The sequence below is a fragment of the Theobroma cacao genome, chromosome 3 (genome assembly GCF_000208745.1).
Source record: "Theobroma cacao cultivar B97-61/B2 chromosome 3, Criollo_cocoa_genome_V2, whole genome shotgun sequence".
Lineage (NCBI taxonomy): Eukaryota > Viridiplantae > Streptophyta > Magnoliopsida > Malvales > Malvaceae > Theobroma > Theobroma cacao.
In genome coordinates this window covers 286,989-302,508 of record NC_030852.1, presented here as the reverse complement: position 1 = coordinate 302,508, position 15,520 = coordinate 286,989, and the positions used below count along the sequence as shown (strand labels likewise).

General features: G+C 36.0%; 2 protein-coding genes across 4 annotated transcripts; one reads left to right on the top strand and one right to left on the bottom strand.

The window, feature by feature from the left end:
* Positions 6,210-10,246, top strand: LOC18603833 (ribosomal RNA small subunit methyltransferase G). 3 transcript variants are annotated; one of them, XM_018116624.1, is made up of 8 exons: positions 6,210-6,493; positions 6,576-6,768; positions 6,857-6,957; positions 7,094-7,172; positions 7,298-7,365; positions 7,774-7,840; positions 8,855-8,941; positions 9,741-10,246. In XM_018116624.1, the coding sequence occupies exons 1-8, from the start codon at positions 6,266-6,268 to the stop codon at positions 9,833-9,835; spliced, it is 918 nt and encodes a 305-aa protein (XP_017972113.1). In that variant the 5' UTR covers positions 6,210-6,265; the 3' UTR covers positions 9,836-10,246. The 3 variants fall into 3 exon arrangements, with proteins under 3 accessions (XP_017972113.1, XP_007036102.1, XP_007036103.1); XM_007036040.2 differs by having other exon boundaries at positions 6,211-6,493; positions 6,848-6,957; XM_007036041.2 differs by lacking the exon at positions 9,741-10,246 and having other exon boundaries at positions 6,213-6,493; positions 6,848-6,957; positions 8,855-9,186.
* Positions 10,617-12,440, bottom strand: LOC18603832 (vegetative incompatibility protein HET-E-1). The gene has a single exon (XM_007036038.2). It carries the CDS (start codon positions 12,244-12,246, stop codon positions 11,020-11,022), a length of 1,227 nt encoding a protein of 408 aa, XP_007036100.2. The 5' UTR covers positions 12,247-12,440; the 3' UTR covers positions 10,617-11,019.

The window sequence follows — 15,520 nt, the reverse complement described above, 5'->3', positions numbered from 1 at the left end:
ATCTGGGTTTGGGTTGGCAATTGGGCTTCAGGCAGATCGATCGATTAGCTTAGACAAGGATTCTCTTGTTAGCAACAGTTTGACCCTCCAGCAGAATTCATGCACACTTTTCCTTACACTTCCATATGAGAATTTACATGCATCAACACATCTTATACAGCAAGTGAATTTGTAATACAGCTAGGAAGCTATTCTTTTTTGCTACAAAAGAAATTCTAAAGAAAGAAAAGGGGATTCAAATCTCCAACCTAAATATCTTTTTATTATTGTTATTATTAAAAAATGGTACCAATTCTTGATGTTTAACAATATGCAGTACTAGAATGATCCAAGTATTGTGTAACTTAAGAAATGGATGAAATATTGTGATGTTATAATATTTATGTTAAATGCTGGCTAGGGCTAGGCCTAGGTATGCATCCGGTTGTGCTGCAAGTGCTTAATTAAAAAGCATGCTCCTACCCTAGCGATGTTGTTAGGGTTCAAAACAAAAGTTCAGATTGAGAAGAAAAGTGCTTTTGAAAAGTGTTACGAGGAATTGCTATGAAAAAGTGTGATTCCAGATTATTACTACCAAAAAGCACCGTAAAGAATTAAAAGAAGGTGATGTTAAAAAGTAAAAATGGAGTTATTATTTTTATTTAAAAATATTGTAAACAAGTAACGAGACACCACAAAAGTACTATATGTATATGAAATGAAGATGCAGTATTTGATTCTTTTCCAGTGGTGGACTATATATATATATATATTCCTTTACATAGATAGATATACACATACCTAGCTGAACCACCAAATAAAACAAAAATGCTACATACTAATGATTGAATTAATGGGGTATTTCTAATTTCATCTAGACCTAATCCTTTTCATTCAGCCATTTTAAAATTGTATTTTCTCATATATATGGATATAGGGTATTCAGGATTTCACGAAGCAAATGAAACAAAAGGTCCAATGTGAAACAAAAGAAATCCCCCCATGCTTAATTTGACTTGCATTAGCCAGGCATAAGCATGCGAAGCAATGGTTTGGAAAAAATTTTCCCATCTGAAGAAGAGAATAATGAGTTGAATAATGGGATTCCAAAGCTGAGATTTAAGCATAAAAACAGGGAATATAGCAAAGAAATCTACAAAGTGTAATTCCAAGAAAAAGACTTGACAAAAGTTGCAAGGTAAAGACAAGTACATACTCCTCCATGATTACTTCTTGGTTTGTTTGTGTTTTTTTTTTTTTTTTTTACTTTTGCTGCTGCTCTTGCAGGCATTATCCTCAAAAGCAGCATCCTATTGAAAATATGCAGGCAACACATATATATATATTTCTACTCCCAAACTTCTTATTAACCCTTGTCTGCCAATTCCATAGAAATGTAAAACATTAAAGTTCTCTGATCGCTTCTCTCTTAATCATAAATTCTCATGTACGATTTCTTTACACCAACATATCTCATGGAAGATCACAACCATATCTCAACAACACGCCTAGGCTTAGACTAAGGCTAAGGCATCTTTCATATGTGCATGATGCATCCGATAATGGCTTCACCATGGATCTCATTTTGCTTGACCATCACATGTTTAATCTGGTGAAAAAGGAATTGAACTTGAATACGATCATTTAATTGAAGGGAAGTGAAAATTAGGAATACTTGACAGCTTTATCTCTTTAGCTTTCGGTTAATACGCAAATTTATATCCCCTATGATATATATTTATGTGTATATACACATATGAAGGTATGAATATACATAGATAGTTAGCAAACCCTAGTTTGAGCATTGAGGAATATTGTTGTACCTAGGATTGCAGGGAGGATGGTGACAAGGACTATGGAGTTTCTCAGTCGTCTAAGACGGGAACTCTGGCAAAGTTATACGGTTTTGGTCAGGTTTCCAAGAACAAATATGGCAGGAGGAATACTTATTGCATATATCTGTCATGAAGAATAATTATATTGTATATCAAACAACAAGTTCCTTCCATCATAAATATCATTGCACCAAACAAACAAAAATCAAGAGAAGACCACGGAAACATGTTTGGGAAAATTTAGAGATCTAGAAAGAAAATAACGAACACAAAAAGAAAAAAAAATTTAAGCACATACAATCAGCATCTTCTTCTTCTTCTTCTTTCATAAATGGTCTCGAAACCATACCTAGAATATAAAAGGTAGAGAGTCCATGTGCAAAAGGAAAGCTACCTATATAGCTATTGTACCAGTTTTACTGAGTGATGGACCGAAGTGATGAAAAAGGAAGAAACCCCATTGTAGACAAAACTTGTGTGATTTGCTTTGATCTAGCAAATGATCGGACCGAGAAGCTTGATTCCCCGTAGAGTTGTTGGATCCTTTGGAAAAAGAGACCCTTTCACTCATAAAATATACTAGTAAAAGAGTTTGTCATGATCGGCTTGTAAGAAATTAATCCTGCTGCTCGTTTCTTCTTCTTCTTCTTCTTCTTCTTCTTCTTCTTCTTCTTCTTGACCTTCTTCTTCTTCTTGGTCGTCTTGTTGCTGTTGGTTTGCTTTTGGTCTTGGGATGTGAAGTTGGTGGATATTGAAAAGGGGGAGGGGATGATCATGAGTAGTGGTGGTGAGGGGGTAATGATGATGGTATTGAAGAGTCAGAGGTGGGGAGGAGGAGGAGGAGGAGGGCATGATGATTGCTGTTGAATGGATATGAAGAAAAAAAATCCAAGGTATTGCGTGCCCTGCCCTCTCTCCTCTCTCTCAGTCTACGGAGAGAGAGACTTTGATGTTTGATGCTTTCCTTCTCTCTCTCTCTCTCTAAGGGGAGAATTATATTATCACGAAACCCATGGTGCTAGCTTTTTCTTGCCCCCAGCTCTTGCTCTCAAAGAAAAAGGAAACCCCCCAACCCTATTTAATATTCTTTTATGTCAACAGTTATCAGATGCAAACAGTTGCAGCACCATTTGCGAAACCATCCAATTAGATAGGTGCAAGCAGCCGTCCCCCTTTGACCATTTAGACGACGGAGTGATTGATCTTCATCCCAACCACCAAGATGGATAGCTTTAAGTTACTTCTATTCTAAAGATTATAATTTCATGTCTTTGTTTATCAACAAACTTTAATTTAAAATTGTACTTAAAAACTCTAATTATAGATCAAGTTACATAATTACATATTGGTGATTTGAATATGATTTACAGTACACTTTCACATTAATTGAGAAGCAAAATAATAATGTTTGTAGCAGATTGTTTTTAGTATCTTTTATATTCTAAGTTGGTTTGATTTTTATAATGCAAAACAGTAAAAGGCTGTTTGTGACTGTATCTGGAGTAAGATGAAATGAGCTAAGCTTTATTGGTTCTAGTTAAAGAAGGGGAATTTGGCAGGCCACAGGCAAATAACTAGCTAGTAAGAATATTAAAAGAATGAGGACAGAGGAATCATGGAACTCAGGAATTCCTGACAGAGTGAGAGGATCGAAGAATTTTTGTGAGGAACATTGTGTGGGGTGGGGCCTTGGTTGTTGGGGAGTATACTTTGCTTTGCTTTCCTCTTTCCTGCAAAAGCACCCTGGTAACTGCTATAAGTTTAGAGGAGTGGAGACAAAAATGTTCGTTGCTGTTCCTCAATTGCAATTATCTTTCTGTCATACAAAGAAAATTTTTGTGGTATATACCCTTTTTTTTTAACCCTTTTTTGTGCTGTTTTCCCCTCTCTTTTTCGAAGTTTGCACTAATCCTTCTTATTTTGTACTAGACAAAGACTAAGGATAAGAATAAGATTCCTCCGAATTAAGCAATAAGGAAAGCAAATTCATTGTATCTTGTTATCTCTATCTGTTCATAATCCTCAACACATTGATAGTTAAGACGGAAAATGAACTTTGATCGAAAGATTATGAGTAGCCCAACCATATATTTAATGAACATATGGAAATCAGATTCACATATCTAGTTAGCTACATTGTCAATTACAAACCTGTATGCATTTTACTTCTTGATCTTCCCTGTTGTTTTTTGGTAACTTACGAGTACAGCTGGTGGAAACTGAAAAAGGGAAGGGAAGATAAAGTTACAGCTGTTTGGTGACACCGATTCGTGTTAGCCAAATCAAATTAACAGTAGTATTTTGACAATTGTTTACTTTTCCAACCACCCAGCTGCATAGCTGTAGAGATATGGAAGTGGCTGTCTATCATGGTTATTTGCTGCTCATTTCCGCACCCAATATGGTTCTTTCTGCCATAAGTTATGTGCAGGTGCAATCCAAGACCAGGAATGCATTGTTTTGTTTATCTCTTTTATCAATTCTTTCTCCTGCCACGCCTTTCATTCATTTCAACTTATTTCAAGTTTCCATGCTGATAAACCAGTTTCAGGTTCTGAGCTTTAATTAGCATTATAAGACAGGCTTGAGAAAACCCTTTAATCAGCTTAAAATTCAGCTTTTTTTTTTTTAGTGTATAAACAGGTTTTGCTATCTCTAGAACCTAAGTAAACCAACCCCACCCATGTTCTAGGACTCAAACAGGCCCTTAAAAGTAGAAGTAGCATCATCTTTTTGTTTGGAGAATATCAGGCAAAATGCAAGCTGTCTTTAGGGTTAGATATAGCTCTCATATGTAACATGTAAAACCCCTTTTTCTCGATGACTTTTTAAGTTTGACTCTGATAAAGTCATCCCACAGTAGCCAGCATTTTCTTTTCTTCTTTGTTAATGGCAAAGCAAAGTAGTTTGATCAATGGAAAAAGTGCAAACTCTAGAAAATTTAAAAAGTGAAAAAAAGAAAAAGATAAAAATTGAGGAGATTCAAATCTTTTTAGCACCAAAACCAAGCCTAAAACTCAAACCCCCAAAGATGAAAAAGTAGAGACTATTCCATGTCCGGTAGCAGTGTCTTTTATGGATGCTGTCCATGGGGGGCATTGCCATCAGCCCATGTTCTTTTTCTCCGTTGTTTGATACTTACATCAACTTTGTTGGAAATTATCTGTGACATGCCACATCAATCTACAGTTGTTATGTCTATACAAACCCAGTGGAGAGATTTGTCTACTACGAGAATGTGTCCAACTTGGAATGATGCAAAAGATAGATTCCCATCCACCACAATATCAACAACAGTACTAGTATTAATTAGAGTCGGACGATGACTCTAGTGCACTTCTTTGAGCAAGAGATATGTATATAACATGAATAAATTTTCGAATCATGAATTATTTAATGTTTTTAGATTTATATCATCGATTTAGAATTTGAATTTGATTCATATTACGATTATATCTATTTGCTTTTTAGGATAATTTTTTTATACCTAATTTATTTGTTTTTTAGATTGAAAGTGCGGACTTGTGACATATGCATCGACCCGTCAACATGGGTAATTTAATTTGTGAAAAAAAATAGAAAATAGAGAATAATTCATATAAAAAAAAAATTCTAAATTGAAATGGAAGTGGGAGTTGGGGCCACAAAGACTGTTTAGGGTGTCACGGCCACGCTTGTGATGAGTTGGGGTGGCCCAACACAGAAAAGGTCTCCTTCTAATACTGTGCCTAAGAATTGTTTGGATCCAAAAAAATTCTGTCGCCTTCATCATTGCATCCGGAAAGTGGGTTGACACTTCGACCCCAATCTCCTCACATTCTCAACCCTACGACGTGCTTTTAACCGCATGCTCATTGTACATTTATTTTTATTCCAAAGCAAAAGAGATTCCAATTCACCTCTTCCACATGTTTAAGTATTACTTGAAATTATATGATAAATCAAAATTTGTTGTCATTATCTTTAAAAGTTGGAGTTTGATTGTTTAATTAACCTTAACTTGGGTCAAAGGGTAAAAATAAAGTTAGAATTTTCATAGAAATGGGAAGTTTGAGATTGATGGGTAGATGGAGTGGGAACTATCTATTTGTCTCGAATTTTTATTTTTTTAATCTTATTTAAAAAAAATTATATATTAATTAATGAGTTAAATATTTGAATATTTATTAATTTATTATAAATGAGAGCACATGATAGTATGGTACTTAAAAATCTAAAACAAAGGGCCATCCATCTATCCCATTTCCAAACCCACATTGTAGGCTAAACGGCTAAGGCTTAAGGCTAATACAAGGGGCTGCACATCGGGCCTCTTATGCTTCTTTCTTTTGTACTTGGTGCTGATGCAATGTTGGGCCGACTTCTACTACGTTGCACCAATTAAATTATTAAGGAAAGCAAAAAAAAAAAAAATCCGCAAGGTGTAAGGCTGTGCTCAAAGGCTAAAGAAAATGGTAGTTTGCCGTTGCAAAATCCTCAACGTCCCATCCTCTCTGGGAACTCTTGTCAAACACCTTCCATTATCCAAACCCAAAACCTCCTTTCCACCGCCGCAAACCCTCAGCTTTAACTCTCAAACGTCCGCCGCAATTCGCAGCTCTTCTTCTTTTGAAACCTTGACTTCCCGCCAAAAGGACCAGGTTCGTCTCTACGTCGACGCTTTGCTTCAATGGAACCAGGTATCACTGCCGCTCAGAAAACTATCAAAAGTTTGATGTTTTGTGTCTTTTTTCTGTGATGGGTTTGTTCTTTTCTTTGCAGAAAATGAATCTGACGGCTGTCAAAGAAGTTAGTGAAGTAATGGATAGGCACATTGAAGATTCCCTTGCTATTATTCCTCCTATTCAAAACTCTTATGTCTCAAGTTGTAACGATTCATTTGACAATCTCAGAATTGTTGATGTGGGAACTGGTGCCGGGCTCCCTGGCTTGGTTTTAGCTATTGCTTGTCCTGGTTCACTACCTCACTTCACTTTTCAATATTCTCATTTAATCTTGGTTTTTAATTTTTCTAATTATACGAAAACGCGTAGGTTGGGCAGTAACGTTGGTTGAGTCTGTGAACAAGAGATGTCTTTTCCTGGAGCATGTGGTAAATCTTACTGGGCTGTCCAATGTTCAGGTTGTAAGGGAAAGAGCAGAGGTATTGTTTTAACACTCCTTATGGGGGTTTTTAGTTTACTTACCTATCATTATCTTAATATCCTTGTAAAAGGAAAAAAAATTGATTTTAGTGCATTGCTCAGCTTTATTTTCTGATGACTGTTGTTATAGGACAGAATCTGGGGCAGGATATCGGCTTCAGAGAGAAATTTGATGTAGCAGTGGCCAGGGCAGTCGCAGAAATGAGAGTTCTAGGTAATTATGATATGAAAACTTCCTATATTGAAATTCTTCTCTCTCTTTTTTTTTTTAAAATTTTTATTTCATATTTGTCTAAGACTGCAAGCTTTAGGGTTATCTTGCTTTCTTTCAATTTTCAGCTGAATACTGCCTTCCTCTGGTTCGTGTTGGTGGGTTGTTTGTCGCTGCAAAAGGTCATGATCCTAAAGTATGTATATGGATTTCATCTTGGAAATGACTTTTTACATATGAGTAATTTGTTCTATGTAGCATGTAAACTTGTTAACATTTGCAATTTCATGTACTTATACCTTTTTGGCTATTTCATGTACTTGTACATTTTTGGCTTTGTGATTCTTTCTCTAAAACCTCGTAGTTAATCTTTTCTCAAGTCAGTTAGAAATAAATTTTTGTGCAGGACATTTTTTTTGTTTGTTTTTCAAATTAACCTTGGTTATTTCATATCTTCAAATTTCACTTAATTAAATTCAAGAACCCACTAGTATGATAATCTAGTTTCATATTCTTAGTACAGTGTTTCTAGTTATCTAATTCTCTTTATTCCTAGCAAATGTTAACTGTCAACCAACTTTTTGCATGTGGTGCATGTTAACAGGAGGAAGTTAGAAATGCAGAAAGAGCAATCAAATTGTTGGGTGCTTCCATATTGCAACTCCGCTCAGGTGTGTTCATCATATTTTAGTTTTGAGCTGTCACAGTGGCATCACTGGCTTGTACTGCAGAATAGATAAATGTTAGACGGTTGTTGATTGCCTTATGACTATGGCGTCATTGCTTTGCATGGTTTCCATTAACCGTCATTGGTTTTATTAGTAGGTAAAGTAAGTTAAATACTTCTAGCTTCATTACTCTGCATCAATGTAAAATCCATGTCGATCACGCACTTTTACTAGATTTAGCATTTACATGCTGGTCAAGATCTTTACCTCTGTTTGATAAATGGAGCAATGTGAGGTCCTGCTCCATTTTTTGTTGTCAACATTTCTTTTGTAAAAGGCGGAGAAAAATTTCTGAGACTTGGAAGAAATGATATTTTGTGGATGATCACCTAATTATGAACATGTTTAGCTAACTTCAGGAGATGCAAAAATTTGGTGTTTGTGTCAGGATTTTGGAGGAGGTTTGAGCAGATGGTATCTAAGGGAGTACACGGATGATTAATTATTTCAAAACCAAAACGATATAGATTGCCCTTACTTGAAGAGGGATCTTATGTGTGGAAAAGGATTTGGGCTATGGTAGGAAAAGTCCTGTCAGATCCAAGTGCACATATGCAAATGCACACGTATGCACATGTCTGCACACACACATGCATGGTGATTGCAATACCAGGCACTGAATGGTCGGCTAAATTTCTATTTAGATTAGATTTTACAGTGTGGCCTTGGATACAAAGATCAGAGTTGTCCATTCTTCTAGAAAGTTCAGCGAAGTGTAAGAGGCTTGTTCTAGTTTTTCTTATGTTTGAAAGTACAACTTGCAAGGTTGGGTCATTGACAGCAATGTTCTGTTGTGATTCCTATTCTTTTTTTGGTTACCAGAATGACATTTGTCATTGTATAGTTGGTTGTGCTTTTAATAAAATCTAGTTAAATCTGTAGTCATTTATCCTTTTCATTCATTTATTTGTTTAATTCAACTTTGAAACTGACCTTGCATTATCTGAATTCATCTAGTGGAATCACACAGCCCACATGGACGGAGAACTGCTATCATTTGCTTAAAAAATCACCCCACTCCAAGAAAATATCCACGTGGTCCAGGTACACCGACAAAAGTGCCACTCTGATAATTAGGGTGTCTGTTCTGCTGTCTGCTTTACTTTGTAATGCTTCCTGCACCTCCAAATGTATATGGGTTTGTATTCTGGAATTATTCTTTTTTTTAATGAACAACTTGGCTATTGGTTGAGAGTAAGCTTAAGACTTTACTCGTCGACAGTGGACTATTGTACTTGATGTGCAATTTCAGTTTTCTCAATATATTTGGCTTGTTATTTTGGATGCTAGGGGATGATTTTCTAACTTGACAAGATTGTAAATCACTAACTTCCTTCTGGTTTTCGCAAAATGAAGTTGTTCTTAAATTTATTGACAAGTTTCTAATACATATGCTGCATGAAATTGCTTTGCTAAAAGATATATATCTTCCAACTGTAGAGAAAGTGAATTCTGGAGGGGACCAATGCTGCCCTGTAAGGAATTTGTTAATGAATTGTTTATCAGTAACATCCCAATCCATAATAAATTGTGGACTACCCTTTAAAAGTATGATAAAAAGATTGAGTATGAACATAATCCAATGCAATACTACGTAGAAAGAAGCATCTATTAACTGTATGTGCAGGACAGTCAGTGTCTGTATGTGTTTATTGATACACCATTGGGCCAAATTAATTGACTCTTAGTTCATCTTTCATGTCAGGATCAAGTTCATACACAAGTCATGTGGCCATTAGTTTAAGGGATTGTTTTAGTATTTTGATTTTGTCGATTTGGCAAGGTAATCTTGATGGGGTTGTTTCTTTGAGTAGGCTAATATTCACATATTCATCTGATGTAGGTAAAAAGTGTAAAGGCGTTCACTTTCCAGTTAAGCAATTGACCTGGCACAGAGATATGGATAACACGGTACCTCAATTAGGAGAAGGTACATAGCAATGTTTTGTTTGAATACTATGAAGGAAGCATTGGACGAATAGTATACCTGTTTTTCTCTTCCGTTGATCCAATGTTCTTTTCATATATATAAAGAGGGGTGGGTTTTGAAAACAACAATATGTAGGGGAGAAATTAGGTTAACAATAATGGTGGGACGAGAATGGTGACATTTACCTAACTTCCCAGCCACTTGTAATTAGTTAAGTAGGTCATACCTTTGAAACTTCTATCAAGCATTTTAGGTTCATGAAGATATTAAGGTAGAGATCTATATGACATCGTGCTGCCACGTTTCACATTCTCACAATTTGTACTCACATCATAAGAATAATTTAGTATAAGTTGTATGATAAAAAACGAAGGGAAATGTAACTTCCATGGATATCATAAATCCATATGGATTTTTTAGGGATCTAGATGAAAAGTAAATTCTAATTATCTTATGTCCCTTTAATTTGGATAGTAATTTGCTTGTGCCTACTGACTTTTGCTAAACTTATATTTGTAAAAGTAAGACCATTATCTCTATTTTCCTATATGACACATGATAAAGACACTTACATAAAATAATGTTGGGTGTTCTTTTGATAGGAAGAAACAAAAATCATGGATTTAAGCATGATTAACCTTAACTTTTTCTTTGCAATGCTTATCTAGGCTCTAATTACTGCCCACTGTCTCCTTGAATCCCACAATCCAACCAAATCTCGCATGAATGGCATGTAAACTTAAAGGAAATGGCAAGGGAAAAAATTGTACGGAAGAATGGCAAATAAAGTACAGCTCAAAGAAGCAGAAGCTTCCATGTTTGAATATATTTACTTATTTAGTGGCCAAAAAAATTTTTGCAGTGGAGAGAAAAGGTGAAACAGCTTTGAAAGCAGTAGGCCAGGTTCTTGTCAACTAACCAAAGAACAGTAGCTGTTGTTTCGTTGTACCCTTCGCTTGTTTGCCTGTTATGAAGTCAATGGAAAAAAGCCAAAAACATGGCACAGCTTTCAACTCCTGAGCTTACGGTTGAACATCCCTTCATGGATCTTTAGCTCAATACAGTGATTCTACTACAAACTTTGGCCATGGAAATGAATTCAGAAATGAAATTATACAGATTACAACACTCTGCTTTACTTTGTACAAATTAAAAATGGGTAAGGAAGAATTATAAGTAAGAAGTTTAAACTCTAGAGAAAAGGAACAACAATCTGCCACACCTTGACGTCGCAGTCCAAGCTTCCGCTGTAAATAACATATGATGTATCGGAAGGGTTGCACCGATCAACTGCTCCGGCTAAGCACTTAACAGGGCCTTGATGCCCTTCCAAGATTGCCCAACAAGAATAACTTGTATCCACCCCTCTCCTCCAGATTCTAATCGTTTTATCTGCTGAACCACTGCAAACTAAATCCGACACAACCGCCAAGCACAGTATGGGCTTCGTATGCCCCCTAAGTGCACCAACCACCGTCATGCCATTGCCATCTCCGCCATCCTTCTCCCAGACAACTATGGACCGGTCGCTTGCACCCGAATACAAAGTAGACCCGTCAGGACTTATTGCTAGAGAGTTGATCCCGGAGTTATGTTTTTCGAGTGTAGCAACTAGAGAATGGGTTTTCTCTCCTGAGCTTCTCCTCCACACCTTGATTTTCTTGTCGGTTGATCCTGTATAAACGTCTCCGTCATCGGATAATGCCACGGCGTTTATCGCATCGTCATGAGCGTTTGACACCGACTCCAAGCATTTGAAATCACTGGTTCTCCAGATTTTGAGTGTCCTGTCCCAGGAAACTGAATATAGAAGGGTCTCATCCCTGGATAAGGCCAGGGCGGATACCGTATCAACATGATGGACCCAGGTGCATGTCTTATGTCTTCGAACTTGAACATGATTCTTGGGCAGGAGAAGCTTCGTGGCACGGTCACTTAAAGTTGGCAGCGTTGCCAGCCGAGTGTACTTTTGGTTATCAGGATCTTCGTTACTAATTTTCCATACTCGTATCTTGTGGTCTTGATGAGCGCTGAAGAGCTTATCAGCTAACACTACCAAGGACTTCACAGCACCCTTTCCCACAGCTATTATGTTATTATTGGTTAGATTGTCATAATCAGGTTCTGAGTCTACAGTAGTGTTGCGCTTCCATAATCTGATTTCCTTATCGGAAGAGCCTGTGAAAAGGAACTTTCCGGCGAAGGTGAGAGAGGATACGTAGGAGGTGTGTCCTTTTAGGGTGGCGAGGCAGTGGTGCCGGATGTTGGAAAGATGGTATTGTTGCGGGTGAAATTGGGAGGTGAGGGAAGGAACAGATGGGAGGCTTGGCTGAGACCAAAGAGAGGTGGAATCTGATTGAAAGCGGCTTGATTGAGATTGAGAATCATAATTCGAATAACAAAATTGCTGGCCTGACATGATTCTTATACCAGTAAAACATAGAAAAGAAAGAGGGAGAGAGAGAGAGAGAGAGAGAAAGCACACGGTGGAAGAACGTGAAGTGAGTAAAATATATAGAGGAGAAATTTGTATAGTATTCACTGCTGAGATTAGTTTGAGAAACAAGTATTGTTGGCCAGAAAAAAGTAATTAAGATCGAAAGCAATACATTGCACCTGTTTTCACGATTCTATGTCTATATCTTGGTGAAGCATGAGAATTAGGCTATGGACAGCCATAAGACATCCATTTAATATGCTCTCTCCGTTGCAGGGAACAGGAATTGAATTTAGATGTATGAGTTGAGAAATAATGCCACTTTTTGGCTTAATTTTGATAGGTAAGTTTTGTCACAGCATTGAGCTTCGTTAAGCAAGTTTGACCCACCCCTCCGGGATGACCGACCCTTCTTTTTGTGGAGGGATCATCCATCAAAGCAGGTTACAATCTGCAGCAGTGATCGATTCTGAAGTTTATGGTCTTAATTTAATCATTAGCAGAAACTGATAATACAGATTAAGGCTAATCAGTTGGTTAATTATTATGGCTTGCTGGCTGTGAAAAAGCTTTGTTGAATGACAAAACATGCCAAGTTGATTAAAAAAGCCATGCATATTTTTGCAGGGTTAAATCATTGATGGACACTTGTTTGTATAACTTTAGCTTTAGAGGGAAAAGGTAAAATAAAGTTGGAATTGAAGGGTAGGCATCCCAAGGTGTATGCATTCATCATCCTATTGACCTCAAGGTTGGCACTATAATCCAGAGAAAGAAAAAGAAAGATATTCTAATTAATTTCTAGAACCCTTTTCTTTTTGGTTGTAATTCTCAGAATTGGACGACAATTCATTGCTGGTTTGCGTTGAGTTTGTCTTGCACTATAACTTCTCATGATCTATCCATCTTTTAGATTACATCATATTTTTAGTCCAGTGATATTGAAGTTTTTTCCTACTCTTTAATTATGACTATTTATACCTTTTTTTTTTATCAAAAATATCAAATAATAAATTAATTGTTTAATTTTTAAATGTTGTATCTTATAAAGAACAGAATATTCGAGAACAACTTTAAGACTATTTATAAATTTCAGATCCATAGAATAAATTTAAAAACTTATTTTGTGATAATATTATGACATAACTACATGAAGTGAAATATGAAAAATAAATAAATGCTAATTTTGGTTAAAAACAAGGGATCACGAGAGGTATATCTCATTGTCTTGTACCCCTTAATTTTGATGAAATTATTCGACTGCCTAGCCTAACCTACCATCTAGTAAATGATAGTAAACAAGAATATATGTTTCAAAAATAGTAATAAGAAGAAGAAATAAATAAACTAAAAAGGGAGGGGTGGGTCTGAAAGCTTTTATATATGGTGACCCATTGGGGGAGGGGTGGGTCTGAAAGCTTTTATATATGGTGACCCATTGGGGGAGGGTTGTCATCCTCAGCCAGAAGCAACGTCCGCTAGAATTCTAATCCAAACAAAGTTGTCAACATTATCTACGTAGAGATATAGGGGTCATAGATTCTCCTCCTACATTGATTAGGTGGAATCATCCCATGTGTGCTAAGCCACACACAGATGGCTTTGTCCGTTAGATGAAGGTTGCCATCGAAGCTGAACATGTAGGACCCTGAATGGGACTTCAAACCATCGATAGCTAAGAAATTTCTCTCCGACACTGTCAAAGCTTAAGAACCCGTAGAATTGAATGTGACAATACGTTTGAGCTACCTTGATTAGGGTTAGGGTAGGATATATCTTGAGGTTCGGTACGACTTGGATATGATCTGAAAGATAACCCACAAAATTATTTGAGAAAAATGGTTGCTTAAATTGAGGTTGTGGTGGTGCTTGATCCAGTGTTTGACGGTGCTCTGTAATGCATTAAGCTGGCAGAAAGTGTACCAAATTTCACTTGGAAAAGATGACGGATGTTTGATTCATTCTTCCCCTTCAACAAATTTTTTTTAGAGTTTTTAATTTTAGTACATCGAACTTATTGATAATATTGAGATATTCGTAAGCACATTGTCACGCGAACGAAATTTATTTGTGAGAATTAATTAAGGCACATATTTTTCCATTATAAAATTAAAATCCTAGAATATTGATATATTGAAAAGCTATGTCGAAATTTTCAAATTACAAAATATATAAACAAATTGAAATTTGAAGACATACACGGAAAGGCCATTCATCAAAAGATTTGGAATTGGTGATAGAAGTTTTTGCAAATGTGTTTTTCAACATTAATTGGATCTTTGATTTCACATATCCAAGGCAATTCTCTTCGTACAATATTTTTGGGTTTGCTATATTTTTCACTTTACGTTTTTGACTTCCCATCACTCGTGATACCATTTTTCCACAATGTGGTGCTCATTTCTCCTCATATTGATATCATTGATTGTGTCATCTTTCGTTTAATTAATCACAACTTAACACCGAGATTTTGTCGATGAACTCATTAATTGGAGAAATTATTTCAATTGATTCGATAATTATGTCAATGAAATTATTAAGATTTAAGGATTTGGTCAATGATATCATACTATAACTGTGTAGAAGACACACAACTGAGCTCCCATTATCGACTAAATCAGGACGTACAATCAAGGGTCAAGAATCACAAGAGAATAAAGAATTACAGATGCAATCAACTCAAGAAAATAAATAAATAAATAAATACAATCAAAGAAAATTAATCAAGTCAAGGAATCTAATTATATCCACTCTTTTGATTATATATTAATCAAAGAACATCACAAAAACATGATATGACATGACCACGACATATATAATATATATACGAAAACTTTATTTTCCTCACCTTACTTGCTAACTGACTCACTGCCCATTTTGGTAGCTTTGGTACATTTTTCATCAATTACTTGTTGGAAGGAACCTGAGTTCATTGTCATCTTCCCAAAATCCATGGATTAATATTTATGATCATTAAATTTGTTTTGCATCTCTTGACAACCTAATTTCTTTGAGGCATACACTGATATAGCATGTCTATGATTTTATGTGCCATGACAAAAATTCGTATGAAATTAATTAAAGGCATATATATGCGTGCATATGAGCTTCACATGAAAACTGTTTCAATAGAAAATTAATTTGTTTTAATTTTAATTAAAAATATCTTCTCGTTCATCGAAACCTTGTTTAACATTAAGCAAAGTTAATCCTGATGGCTTTTTCCTTCTTTTGTTGGTGCTCTAAGATATGCACC